At 41.2% G+C, this 13,742-nt stretch overlaps 1 protein-coding gene across 1 annotated transcript; it reads left to right on the top strand.

Moving 5' to 3' along the window:
• The first annotated feature begins 2,406 nt into the window (after window positions 1–2,406).
• On the top strand, window positions 2,407–3,967 carry LOC138886080 (uncharacterized). The gene is made up of 3 exons (XM_070167109.1): window positions 2,407–2,544; window positions 2,641–3,324; window positions 3,458–3,967. Exons 1-3 carry the CDS (start codon window positions 2,407–2,409, stop codon window positions 3,965–3,967), a joined length of 1,332 nt encoding a protein of 443 aa, XP_070023210.1.
• The last annotated feature ends 9,775 nt before the right edge of the window (window positions 3,968–13,742 follow it).

Below are 13,742 nucleotides of genomic sequence, written 5' to 3'. Positions count from 1 at the left end.
ACATCTCAATTTAACAATCCAACTAGGAACTCAGTAGTCTTTGCGGAGGATAATGTGTACACAGACCTTATTCATACCTGGTAGGTAGAGAGATTGTTTCTGATAGATCAACACAAGATGAAGATAAAGCAGTAGCACAAGCATTAGCAACAACAAAATAACAAGAAAACAAAGCAAAGGGACCATGGGCATACGTAGGATTTCTTGTAAGCGGTGTCGACTGATATTAGGTTATATAGACGATATTTACACCTTAATTATACCATGCTTTATTGTTGATTTATAGGCGAAATGATAACAAAATGCTCTAATTGGTGTTCTTTTGCTTCGCAGGGACTAATCCAAGTTAGGAAGAATTATGGAGTGTTTTGGAGTCAATAATGTGAAGAAAACGTCCAATCAAGAAGCACCCGAGCGGAAAGAAGCAAAAATGGACTGGGGTGGAATCCACCGCGACCGCGACATGCAACTAATGCGAGGCAGAATGTTTGGCCCTCACCGCAGTCGCGGTGAACTGTGCAATTGCCAAGACTTTTGGAACCAAAGTGTAACTCGGGGAAAACTTATTCCAAACTCTTATAAACTCAAGAAGCTCGCCCAAGAAAGGATTAAGCTTGTTTTTAGAGTACTTTGGAGGCAAGAACAAGTGTGAGAAGATCAACCAAACATTAGAGTTTTTCTATCTCCTTTTATTTTTTGCAATTACACATTATGAACCATTTAGTAGTGTTATCTTGTTTTGTTATGAGTAGCTAATTCCCTAGTCTAGGGTTTTGATGGAACCTATTGAAGGATGAACTTCTTGTTATGTTAATATAGTTTGCCCAGCTTAATCTCTATTTATTCAACTACGTTCTTGTAGTAGTTAATTGATAGGATCCTCAATTAGCTGTGCCCATTTATTGTGCATAACTCGGGAGAAAGTGCATATTTAGGTAATTGTTGAACAACACACTCCCAAAGTATATGAAGGATCAATAACCGAGGGTTTAAAGGCGGGGTTAGGGATAATAAAGCCTTGAGTGCAATCTAAAGTGAGCTGTAATAAACAAAGCCAACTAGCATAACTCGGGAGAGTGCGTCTAGTAAATTGTCGTGATTACTCGGGAGAGATTTACGGTAATAAGAGTGCTCACGATTGATAGAGACGATTAGGTGAATCTATGTGAAACATAACCGGAAGGGATTTCATCAATAGGAGAAATCATAACCTTAGATCCTTCTCTTAATTGTTTACAACTTAATCATAGTCAGTCTTTGTTTACTTAATTGCAGTCATTCATAGTTAGTAGAAATATCCTCAATTGTTATTCATAACGTTTGAGAAGTTGATTACGTAGAATTTAGTGAGTCTAACAAGAGTAATTGATAGGTTAATTCCTTGTGGGTTCGACTCTGAGCGAAATACTCAGATTATATTTGCAACGTCCGCGTGTCCTTTTTTATAAGGCATAGTTGGGCGTGATCAAATTTTGGCACCGTTGCCGGGGAACTAACGGTGTTATCACTTACAATTGAAAGAAATACAAAAATTCTTAGTGTAGTCAGTTTTCTCTATACCCAATCTATACATTAAAATTTTAATGTTTGTTGACTTGGTTGTACAGGTGCATGCCTAGAAACTCATCGAGAACTGGTGAAGTATTTGAAGCATCAGATCCCGAGAAAGTTTTCAAGGCCTTGAATCGGGCCAACCGGAAACACAAACAACAACAAACAACTGAACAATTCGAACCAGACATGGGGGACAACGTAGAAGACCCAACTGCACCATTAGCGCTAGTGGCACCTCTTGTGCTAGAGGCTGCGCTATATGACTGGGCACAACCCACAACAGAGAATTTGGCCACAACGATTTTAGTCCTGCAGATACAGGCTGAATCGTTTCAAATCACGAACAACATGCTGTACTTGTTGCAAAACAAGGGACTATTTTCGGGGTCACAAATCGAAGATCCTCAACAGCACTTGAAGAATTTCCTGTTAATCTGCAAAACCCAAAGGCAACCCAACGTAACTCAAGAAGCAATAAAACTGTTATTGTTTTCATTCTCAGTGACAGGAGCTGCCCAGACTTGGCTAAACTCACTCCCCATTAATTCCATAAAGACTTGGGAGGAGTTAGTCAAGCAATTTGTGAACAAGTTTCATCCACCCAACAAAACTGCTCAACAAATTGATGAAATCTTGAGTTTCAAACAAAGACCAATAGAGACACTGCAAGAAAAATGGGAACGATTCAAAGGGATGTTGGTTATATGTACGCACCACGGTATTCCAGATCAGATGTTGGGGCAGCGGTTTTACATGGGTTTGGATGATGGTGTGAAGGGTAATGTAGATGCTTCAGCTGGTGGAACATTTTTGAGCAAAACATGGAAAGAAAGCTAGAGTCTACTTGACAAGATGACAAAGAATTCGGGGTGGACAACCAGAAAAGCACCTATTACTCCAGTAGTTCACTCATTGCCCTTAGATCCATCCAATACTCTTGCTGAAAACATGGCCACGTTAATGACACAAATGAGTATATTCACCAAAAAGGTGGAAGAGTCAGGGCAGAAGCAGTAGGTACACATTGTAGATACTACCAATAGGGGCTTATGCACATCTTGCATTAGTCAGCCAATTTGTAACCAGTGGAATGCAGAAAATGATCATCATCAGTACCTTGAGGACATGAATTATGTGTCTAATTATAGAGGCCAGAGACAGGGTGGTCAAAATTGGGGCCAACAAAATCAACCGTACAGGCCAGTCCAGCCACAGCTCAACAATGAAAACATGGGAGGTATGAGACCTCACAATAATATGGCGCCTTATCAAAGGCCACAGGGATACAATAATCAAAATCAGCAACAGGGATATCATCCTCCTCAGCAACAACATGGTAGACAACAGAAAGATGGGTTTGCTAGACTCGAGGCAATGATGCAACAGGTTATTGGGTTGAATGCAAAAATCAATGAAAGAGTAGATGCACATGATTCAACTATTAATAATATTGAAGTGCAGATGGGCCAGATTTCAATGTCTTTAAATAATCGTCCTCATGGGACATTACCTGCAGGCACTCAAATAAATCCAATAGATCAAGGCCCGAAGCAGCTGCTGGCAGTAAGTCTACGTAATGGCAGAGACTTAGACTTTGAGCAAGAGAGGGCTCAAGAAATCAGACAGGCTGAGACACTTGTACCAGTGCCCATTGAACTAGATGAGTCAACGAAACTGATCGAGGTGACAGTACAGCCTGCCCAGGAAGAACATAACACACATATTGAGGCCGAGAGAGAAGTTGAGACAGCCCAGGAACCGATAGTTGAGGTGGTAGCTGACAAAGAAAATACCCAAATCATTGGGAAGAAGAGACCCCCCGCACCATTCCCACAGAGGCTGGCCAAGTACCAAAAAAGAGGAATAATACAAGAATTTCTTGGAGATGCTGAAATAAATCCAGGTAAATATTCCATTGATTGATGCTTTGAAGGAGATGCCTAGTTATGCAAAAATGATGAAGGACTTGATGTCCCGAAAGTTCGATTTCCAAGACTTGGCCACAGTGACTCTTACTCAAACTTGTAGTGCGGTGGTAACTAGAGCAATTGCGGAGAAGCTGTCTGACCCAGGGAGTTTTACAATTCCCTGCACTATTGGTAACTTTGCTTTCGCCAAAGCACTTTGTGATTTGGGGGCTAGCATAAATCTTATGCCCCTGGCGATCTACAAGAGGTTGGGGATAGGAAGAGCTAGACCCACTTCGATGTTGTTTCAGCTGGCTGACAGGACCATGAAAAGACCCTCTGGTATCTTGGATGATGTGTTGATTCAGGTAGGGAAATTTGTGTTCCCTGCAGATTTTGTGATTCTAGACTGCAAAGTGGATGAAGAGATTCCCATAATTTTGGGAAGGCCATTCTGGCCACTAGGAGAGCTCTCATTGATTGTGAGACTGGGGAGCTCAAGATGAGATTGAACGATGAAGAGATAACATTCAATGTGCAGAAATCTATGAGGCGACTAAGTGAATTCGCCAATTGTTCTCTTATTGATGTTGTGGATGTAATCGTAGAAGCTGATGATGAGATGCTGACTATTGAGGACCCTTTTGCTGCATGTCTGGTAAATTTAGATGAGGTGAATGGGGAAGAACTGGCAGAATAGGTGTTGGCTTTAGAGGGCAGAGGGTTCTGGGATAGAAATCTTGAATTTGAGCCCCTGCACTTAGAGAACAGAGAAACTCCTCTAGCCAAGCCTTCCATAGAAGAACCACCAAAGCTGGAATTGAAGCCACTACCCGCCCATCTCAGGTATGAGTTCCTCAGACCTAACGCCACATTACCTGTTATTACCTCATCTAGTTTGTTAGATGTGCAGACACAACAACTTTTGCAGGTACTCAAGGAGTATAAGAATGCCATTGGGTGGACCATGGCAGACCTTAAGGGGATTAGCCCAGCCTATTGTATGCATAAAATTCTGCTGGAAGAGGGACACAAACCTTCCAGGGAACACCAAAGAAGGCTGGACCCCAACATGAAGGAAGTAGTGAAGAAAGAAGTGATAAAATGGTTGGATGTAGGAATCATTTTCCCAATCTCTGACAGCAGCTGGGTTAGCCCGGTGCAATGTGTGCCTAAAAAGGGTGGCATGACGGTGGTAAAAAACGATAACAATGAGCTGATCTCTACAAGAGCCGTCACGGGCTGGAGAATTTGCATAGACTACAGGAAGTTAAATCTGGCCACCCGGAAAGACCACTTCCCACTTCCCTTCATTGATCAGATGCTAGATAGATTGATAGGGAGGTCTCACTTCTGTTTCCTGGATGGGTACTCAGGGTACAATCAAATCTTTATTGCACCAGAGGACAGAGAAAAGACCTCCTTCACCTGCCCATATGGCATTTATGCTTTTCGGAGGATGCCCTTTGGCCTATGCAATGCACCCGCCACATTCCAAAGGTGCATGATGGCCATATTCACTGACATGGTAGAAAACATAATAGAGGTATTCATGGATGATTTCTCAGTGGTGGGAAACTCATTCGATGAGTGCCTTATAAACCTGACTCGTGTGCTGAAACGGTGTATTGAGACTAACCTGGTTCGTAATTAGGAGAAGTGCCATTTCATGGTACAAGAGGGCATAGTCTTGGGACACCGGGTGTCAAGTAAAGGAATCGAGGTGGATCGCGCTAAAGTGGACGTAATAGCAAAGCTGCCACCTCCAACTTTGGTCAAGGCAATTAGGAGCTTCCTCGGACATGCCGGTTTCTGTCGGAGATTCATAAGAGACTTCTCAAAAATTGCCAACCTTCTTTGTAAGTTGTTAGAAAAAGATCACCCTTTCTTGTTTTCTGATGATTGCAGGGTAGCATTCGAGGAGTTGAAAAAGAGGCTAGTCACAGCACCCATCATTATTGCCCCCGACTGGGAGCAGCCATTCGAACTCATGTGTGACGCCAGTAACTATGCAGTGGGGGCAGTGCTGGGACAGAGGAAAGACAAGCTAATGCATCCAATCTACTATGCCAGTAGAACGCTGAGTGGAGCCCCGCTGAACTACACTGTGACTGAGAAGGAGATGTTGGCTGTGGTGTTTGCATTCGACAAGTTCAGATCATACCTGATTGGCTCTAAGGTAATTGTATATACTGATCATGTAGCTCTCAGGTACTTGATTAAGAAGAAGGAGTCTAAACCACGCCTAATTCGTTGGGTGCTGTTACTGCAAGAGTTTGACCTCAAAATTCGTGACCGTAAGGGCACAAAAAACGAAGTTGCTGACCATCTATCACGACTTGAGGGAGCTAAAAACTCAGTTAAGGTTGAGGATATTCTAGAAACCTTTCCAGATGAGCAACTGCCCGCTACAAGTCTTGAGGAAGTGCCATGGTATGCAGACTTTGCAAACTACCTAGCAAGCGGTATAGTTCCCTATGACCTTTCATCTGTACAAAAGAAAATTTTTTATCGTGATTGCCGCATGTATTATTGGGATGAACCTTATCTGTTTCGAATATGTGTTGACAATATAATCCGGAGGTGTGTCCCCGAGGTAGAACAATCTTTTGTTTTGCAGGCATGTCACACATCGGAGTATGAAAGGCATTTTTGAGGAGTCAGGACAACAACAAAAGTGCTAGAGGCCGGTTTCTTTTGGCCAACAGTGTTTAAGGATGCACATCAATGGGTGAAGGGCTGTAATGAATGTCAGCGAACTGGGAACGTTTCCCATCGCCATGAGATGCCCATCAACCCAATTCAAGAGGTTGAAGTGTTTGATGTCTGGGGGATCGACTTCATGGGACCCTTCGTTAGCTCCTTTGGAAATAAGTACATACTTGTTGCTGTTGACTACGTGTCCAAATGGGTAGAAGCTGTAGCATTGCCCACGAATGATGCAAGAGTGGTGGTGGGGTTTTTGAAGAAGAACATATTCACCTGTTTTGGTACCCCGAGAGCTATTATCAGTGACGGAGGCACCCACTTTTGTAATCGAGCCTTCGAGAAGTTGCTAGCGAAGTATGATGTGTGCCAAAGGTGGCAACACCTTATCACCCTCAGACCAGTGGATAGGTGGAAGTGTCTAATAGAGAGATAAAGAGTGTACTGACCAAGACTGTAAACGCCACAAGAACTGATTGGGCGAAAAAGTTAGATGATGCACTCTAGACTTGTAAAATTGCATTTAAAACACCAATTGGTATGTCACCATACAAGTTGGTATTCGGGAAGGCCTGCCACTTATCATTGGAACTTGAACATAAAGCTTGGTGGGCACTGAAACAGTTGAACCTGGACATTGAGGCTGCGGGCACAACGAGAATCACTGAATTGCATGAGCTTGACAAGTTCCGATATCTGGCTTTTGAGAGCACAAGGTTATACAAGGAAAGAATAAAGAGGCTACACAACCAGAATATTGTTGAGCGACATTTCAACCCCGGAGACAAGGTATTGCTCTATAACTCCAGATTAAGACTATTCCGGGTAAGCTCAAGTCATGATGGTCTGGTCCATTTTGAGTGACCGAAGTATTCGCTTTAGGGGCTGTAGAGATTGCCTTAGAGAAAGACTCTCACACGTTTAGAGTCAATGGACAAAGATTGAAACTATATGTAGGCATGAATGAACCAAAAGAAGTGACAGAGATCCACCTAACGGAACCTCAGAGGTCGAGCGAATCGTAAATGCGCTTATCTGTGTCGTGCCGTGACGTTAAATCAGGAGCTGCATGGGATGCAACCGACGAATATTGTAGTTTTGTTTTCTTATTATAAAAAAAATGGCACCGCGATCGCGACTAGACCACGGTAGAGGCCAAATATTCTGCCTCGCATTTGCCAGACCCACTGCGACCGCGGTGAGGCAAGAACATTCTGCCTCAATTTTCTTAACCCACCGCGGTCGACCGCAGAACTTCGTTGAGTTATGTCGCCAAGTAATTAAAAATTGCATTTTTTCATTTTCTCTTTTTTTCCTAATTTCTTCCACCCCACCCCCTTTCTTATTTAATAAAAAAACCGCCCAACCCCCCTCACTTTCCCAATTCTCTTCTATATCTAAACCCTACCCAACGTTCCCTCTCCTCTTCTTCTTCTTCAATTCTCTCACATCCTCCATCTCCATTCACCTCACTCTCTCTTCCATCAAGGTATGTCACTCCTCCCCTACCTCTTCTTCTGTATTTTTGTTTAGTTTTTATGTTAGTTGAATGTTTTACTTGTTTGTATTTCTAGTAGATTTTTGTTCTCTTTTTTTTTTATATATTTTGAATTTCGTTTTTGTTGTTGCTTGTTAAGGGGTTATGTGTATAATGTGGCGGAGAGGTGTATGTTTGTGGGTGTTGAACTAATTATTGTGGGGTGTAATGGTGTAGTACAACTTGTGATTTACGGGAAGCATTGATGTATCCATATGGGCTATATGTGTTAGGGAGTGTCTTGCCCACAAGGTGTTTGGGGAATTGCCCCAGTGGAGTTATAAGGGTAATGTGACCATGGTTGTGGTGAAGTTTGAGTAACCACCCATAGTTCAAACATCTCACATCCTAACTGATAAGCGCTTCTCTGTTTGATAGGTAAAATGCACCCATCTAGGAAGAGACGCAACACAGGGCCCTTCGCTAGTGGACCGGGCAGTTCCTCGAGAGCTAGGGGTCAAGCTAGTGCGCCACAGTTTGACATCACTAGGTTTGTCTCCAAACCTGTGGAGGACAGGTACAATGCAAAGGCGTCTAAGAAATTGTTAGCGTAGGTGCACATTGACCGGGTAGCTTTGCAAGTGGAATGCCCGAATATCTTTGCTGAGTTGAGGAGCTGTCAGCTGGACATCTTCTTTGAGGAACCAGAGGAGGCAAATGTACAGATGGTAAGAGAATTTTATGCCAACTGCCCGGAACATGAGGAGGGAGTTGTCACAATACATAATACTCGGGTAAATGTGTCCCTCGAGGCCATCTGCCAGGTGTATCGCCTACCAATATTCACGGGGGAGATGGATGTTTATATTTATTATCACCGCCCGAGGGTCAATTGGACACCAATTCTTGATGTCATATGTGTTCCTGACAGGGAGTTTATATGGATAAAGCGTCTGATAACATTGAACTCCCAGTCTCTTAATTGGGAGGCAAAGTGCTGGCTCACCATTATCAATAGCCGCTTTCTACCCTCCAGCAACACGACTAATGTCAATGGGCCGCGGGCAATAGCTATCTACAATCTCATGACCCACTAGGATTTTGATGTCGCCCGACTCCTCCATGATGAGATGTTTATTCGCTCACCTGAGATACTCAAAGGTTTTTACTTCCCTTCTCTGGTCACCAAGCTGTGCCGTGCTGCTAGAGTCCCTAAAAACCTTAGAGTTGATGGGAAATTGCCATTGAAAGCCCTATTCTAGGCAAGCAAAATCAAAATTGGAAGAGAGCCAGTGGTGAAGGTTGAGGATGATGATGAATTTTATGATGATGCTGAGGAAGCTGCTGTCCTACCACCTATGAGAGTTGATGAGGCGAGCCCATCACAGCCCCGCCGAAGTACCCGCATGACAGCCCTAGAACAAGATATGGATGGTCTCCGTACTTCTGTCGATGACCTGGGCACTAGAGTTGACACGCTGACCACTCAACATGCCAAGTCGGAGAAGAAGATTATGGGATGGCTTCGAGCGCTAGGACGAGCATGTCACCTCGATCCTGGCACCATCTCTGATCAGGATTGATCTTTAGGGAAGTCCCCTTACCTTACTATGCTTTATATTTGTTGACATGGGGACATGCCAAACTTTTAAGTGTGGGGTGGGGGATGGCTGTTGTTGTAAAAAGATTGTATAACTTTGTAGTGTTGCTTTCTTTTTAATTGATTGGTATGGTAGGGTCATGTAGTTAACTTCGACTTGGCCCGAAGACGGACACCTTTCGACAGGTCTCTTGAGGGACATTAGTCGAACAAAAAAAAAGAGAGAATATAAGGACTCTTCCTGATGACGGATATTTGAGACAATTTCTTGAGGGAAGTTAGTCTAGAGAAAATACCAAAAAAGATTTTTTATTTTATTTTTAGGTAGTGTAGTAACCCCCCCTTGGTTTTTCTTTGGGCCATGGTTCTTTTCCAAGGGTTTAACTTGAACCAGGTGTAGGTAGTTTTTGTTTATGTTGTTTTTAGTTTTAGTTAGTATTGATGGGCTACGAGCTGAGATAGAAAGAGAAACCCTTGGCGTTAATACACCCGAACACAATCGACACTAGAGTGTAACGCCTAGTCTCAGTGGTTGACTCTTTCTAAAGTGCCTTAAATTTGTATGTTTGTAACTGACTTGAACACTCAAAAGAGAGTGTCTTGATAAACCAATATGGAGTGAGTCATATGCCATGTGTGTGTGAGCTATACTATATTCTATGCTTTACATTTGATGCCTAGAACTTGCCTTGTGTGTTTGCAAAGCGAAATAGTAGCTTCATTCAGTCTTAGAAGTGATATATTTCTTTGTTAAGCCAGATTTATAAAGTAAACCCACCTAAATGTAATACATCATAGTCACCCCGTTGAGCCTATAAGCCTGTTTCTTTGGCAACCACATTACGAACCTTACCCAATTGTTTGAATAGCCTTCTGTTTGAACCCCTTTTACCTCCCACGAGCACTTGAATGGCCTTGACATATGCAAAAGTTAAAGTGTGGGGTGGTGGTTTGGTCTTTGAGTGGAGCCAATGAAATAGAGGAAAGGTGCAGTTTTGAAGAGTAAAAGAAGAAGCGCCACGAAAAAAAATGTGAATAAATGTAGTAGTTGATAAGTGGTAGCTTGATATAAATGCACCTAAAGGAATTTGATGTTATAAATAAAATGTGGTGGATCGTCTGGTTGACATAAGTATGATTTGGAATGTTAATGTGATTGTATTAAAAGTGCTTAGGGAGGTAAGTCACTATATCCAAATATATCCGACCCATCCCTTAGCCTACATTACAACCAAGTGAAGTCCTAATTGATCTTAGACTGAATAAGCTCGATTAGTAGAGTAGTACACTACGGGCAAGCCTATGGTGCATCTTTGTGGCATGTGAATGTTCTTTTAGAGAGTGAGCGAGTTTTGTCCATCTGAGTTCCTAACTTTTCTTAATAATATTAATTGTGGAACTACTCTCTTGTGTGATGTGAGGGCATGCGATTCACGAAGAAAAGGTAAGTATTGACTTCTGTATAGAGTAGTTTGAGTAAGTGCGAATATTGCATTGTACGAGAGATTCAACTTCTGAGGCAAAGGTTGTTCACTACTAGGTGCAACTTTGGTGAATTGTTCAGGGTGTGATTCATTAAAGGAAAAGCTTAGGGAAGGAACTTTGATAGAGTGTGGTAGATTGCTCGAGGACTAGCGATAATTTAAGTGTGGAGTGTTGATATTAAGCTATATAGATGATATTTACACCTTAATTATACCATGCTTCATTGTTGATTTATAGGCGAAATGATAACAAAATGCTCTAATTGGTATTCTTTTGCTTTGCAGGGACTAATCCAAGTTAGGAAGAACTATGGAGTGTTTTGGAGTCAATAATGTGAAGAAAACGTCCAATCAAGAAGCACCCGAGCGGAAAGAAGCAAAAAGTGGACTGGAGTGGAATCCACCGCCACCGCGGTGGACCGCGGTTGGACCACGACAGGCAACTAATGAGAGGCAGAATGTTTGGCCCTCACCGCGGTCGCGCCGCGGCCGAGCCGCGGCCGCGGTGAACTGTGCAATTGCCCAGACTTTTGGGACCAAAGTGTAACTCGGGGAAAACTTGTTCCAAACCCTTATAAACTCAAGAAGCTCGCCCAAGAAAGGATTAAGCTTGTTTTTAGACTACTTTGGAGGCAAGAACAAGTGTGAAAAGATCAACCAAACATTAGAGTTTTTCTATCTCCTTTTATTTCTTGCAATTACACATTATGAACAATTTAGTAGTATTATCTTGTTTTGTTATGAGTAGCTAATTCCTTAGTCTAGGATTTTGATGGAACCTATTGAAGGATGAACTTCTTGTTATGTTAATATAGTTTGCCCAGCTTAATCTCTATTTGTTCAACTACGTTCTTGTTGTAGTTAATTGATAGGATCTTTAATTAGCTGTGCCTATTTAGCATGCATAACTTGGGAGAGAGTGCATATTTAGGTAATTGTTGAACAACACCACTCCCAAGTATATGAGGGATCAATAACCGAGGGTTTAAAGGTGGGATTAGGGATAATAAAGTCTTGGGTGCAATCTAAAGTGAGCTGTAATAAACAAAGCCCGCTAGCGTAACTCGGGAGAGTGCGTCTAGTAAATTGTCGTGATTACTCGGGAGAGATTTACGGTAATAAGAGTGCTCACGATTGATAGAGACGATTAGGTGAATCTATGTGAAACATAACCGGAAGGGATTCCATTAATAGGGGAAATCATAACCTTAGATCCTTCTCTTAATCGTTTACAACTTAATCATAGTCAGTCTGTGTTTACTTAATTGCAGTCATTCATAGTTAGTAGAAATATCCTCAATTGTTATTCATATCATTTGGGAACTTGATTACGTAAAATTTAGTGAGTCTAACAAGAGTAATTGACAGGTTAATTCCTTGTGGGTTCGACTCTGGGCAAAATACTCAGATTATATTTGTAATGTCCGCGTGTCCTTTTTTATAAGGCATAGTTGGGCGTGATCATCGACATCTAAAAAAATAAATGAATAATCCAATATAATAACATTATATACTACAAAAATATAATTCAGGTCATATTAATAAAGTACACTACTATAACTCTCCTCAACGAGCTTTTATTTACTCTTTTGGAATGAACTCATAATATTCTAATTTAAAATAGTACTTAATACTTCTTTTTGTATGTAAGTACCAAAAATGATTCTTTTGCAAATCAGTCTTGATCAATTTTGTTGCTAAAAAAATGAAAGATGCAAAATAACTTACAATAGAAATAGTTGCAAGCGGAACACAAAATTGTTGTTGGAGTCTCAAATTTAATGAAATTGTTCGACGCCTAGAGCCCTAGACCCAACAAAAAAGTTAAAAAACACAGACTTGTAACTATTTGTTATAAAATAAAGACTGTAAAGTAAAGACAAGTATAGAGAGAAACTGATATATTATTCGAATTCAAACTGATGTACATAATGAACTGAAATCTCTTCTATTTATAGAAGAAAGGAAGCTGCTGTGTAAGCTGCTACTATACCAGATATGGATAATCTTCTACTGAGAGCAATGTTTATCCATAACGGAGTACTGAAAGGATAAGCTTATTATACCCGATATGGATAATCTTCTACCGGGGGTAATGTTTATCCATAACTGGGTACTGAAAGGATAAGCTTATTATACCCGGTATGGATAATCTTCTACCGGGGGTAATGTTTATCCATAACTGGGTACTGAAAGGATAAGCTTATTATACCCGGTATGGATAATCTTCTACCGGGGATAATATTTATCCATAACTGGGTACTGAAAGGATAAGCTTATTATACCCGGTATGGATAATCTTCTACCGGGGGTAATGTTTATCCATAACCGGGTATCGAAGTGATAAGCTTCTTCAGGAAGCTTATTTCCAATAGAGTACTTAAATAGATAAACATATTTACGGTGGAGTCCCATATGGATAAGCTTCTTCAGGAAGCTTATTTACAACGGAGTACTAAATGAACATCCATAATATAATATATTTATAACACTCCCCCTTGGATGTTCATTAAAAGATAATGTGCCTCATTAAAACCTTACTAGGAAAAACCACGTGGGAAAAAATCCTAGTGAAGGTAAAAACCTTATAAGGAAAACCCCATGGGAAAAAACTATAGTAAGGAAAAAAGAGTGCATCGCATATTTTACACCCCCTGATGAAAACCTTGTTTCAAATATTTGAGTCTCCACATTCCAATCTTGTATACCATCTTCTCAAAAGCTGAAGTTGGCAAATATTTAGTGAATAAATCTGCTGGATTATCACTTGAACGGATTTGTTTCACATCAATATCACCATTTTTCTGAAGGTCGTGTGTGTAGAATAATTTTGGTGAAATGTGCTTCGTTCTATCTCCTTTTATAAAATCCCCCTTTCAATTGGGCTATGCATGCAGCATTGTCTTCGTATAAAATTGTGGGTCTTTTCTCACATTCCAAACCATATTTTTCTCGAATAAAATGAATTATTGATCTCAACCATATGCATTCCCTACTTGCTTCATGAATAACTA

The sequence above is a fragment of the Nicotiana sylvestris genome, chromosome 2 (genome assembly GCF_000393655.2).
Source record: "Nicotiana sylvestris chromosome 2, ASM39365v2, whole genome shotgun sequence".
NCBI lineage: Eukaryota > Viridiplantae > Streptophyta > Magnoliopsida > Solanales > Solanaceae > Nicotiana > Nicotiana sylvestris.
Note: the sequence above shows the minus strand (reverse complement) of the source record. Positions and strands in the feature narration are given on the sequence as shown.

What these genes read in the sequence shown, in the direction of transcription:
- LOC138886080 (XM_070167109.1), top strand. Translation starts at nt 2,407, where the DNA reads ATGACAAAGAATTCGGGGTGGACAACCAGAAAAGCACCTATTACTCCA. An exon ending in TGAGTATATTCACCAAAAAG is followed by an intron (nt 2,545 to 2,640) that starts GTGGAAGAGTCA and finishes ATTTGTAACCAG; the next exon opens with TGGAATGCAGAAAATGATCA. An exon ending in CCCAGGAACCGATAGTTGAG is followed by an intron (nt 3,325 to 3,457) that starts GTGGTAGCTGAC and finishes AAATAAATCCAG; the next exon opens with GTAAATATTCCATTGATTGA.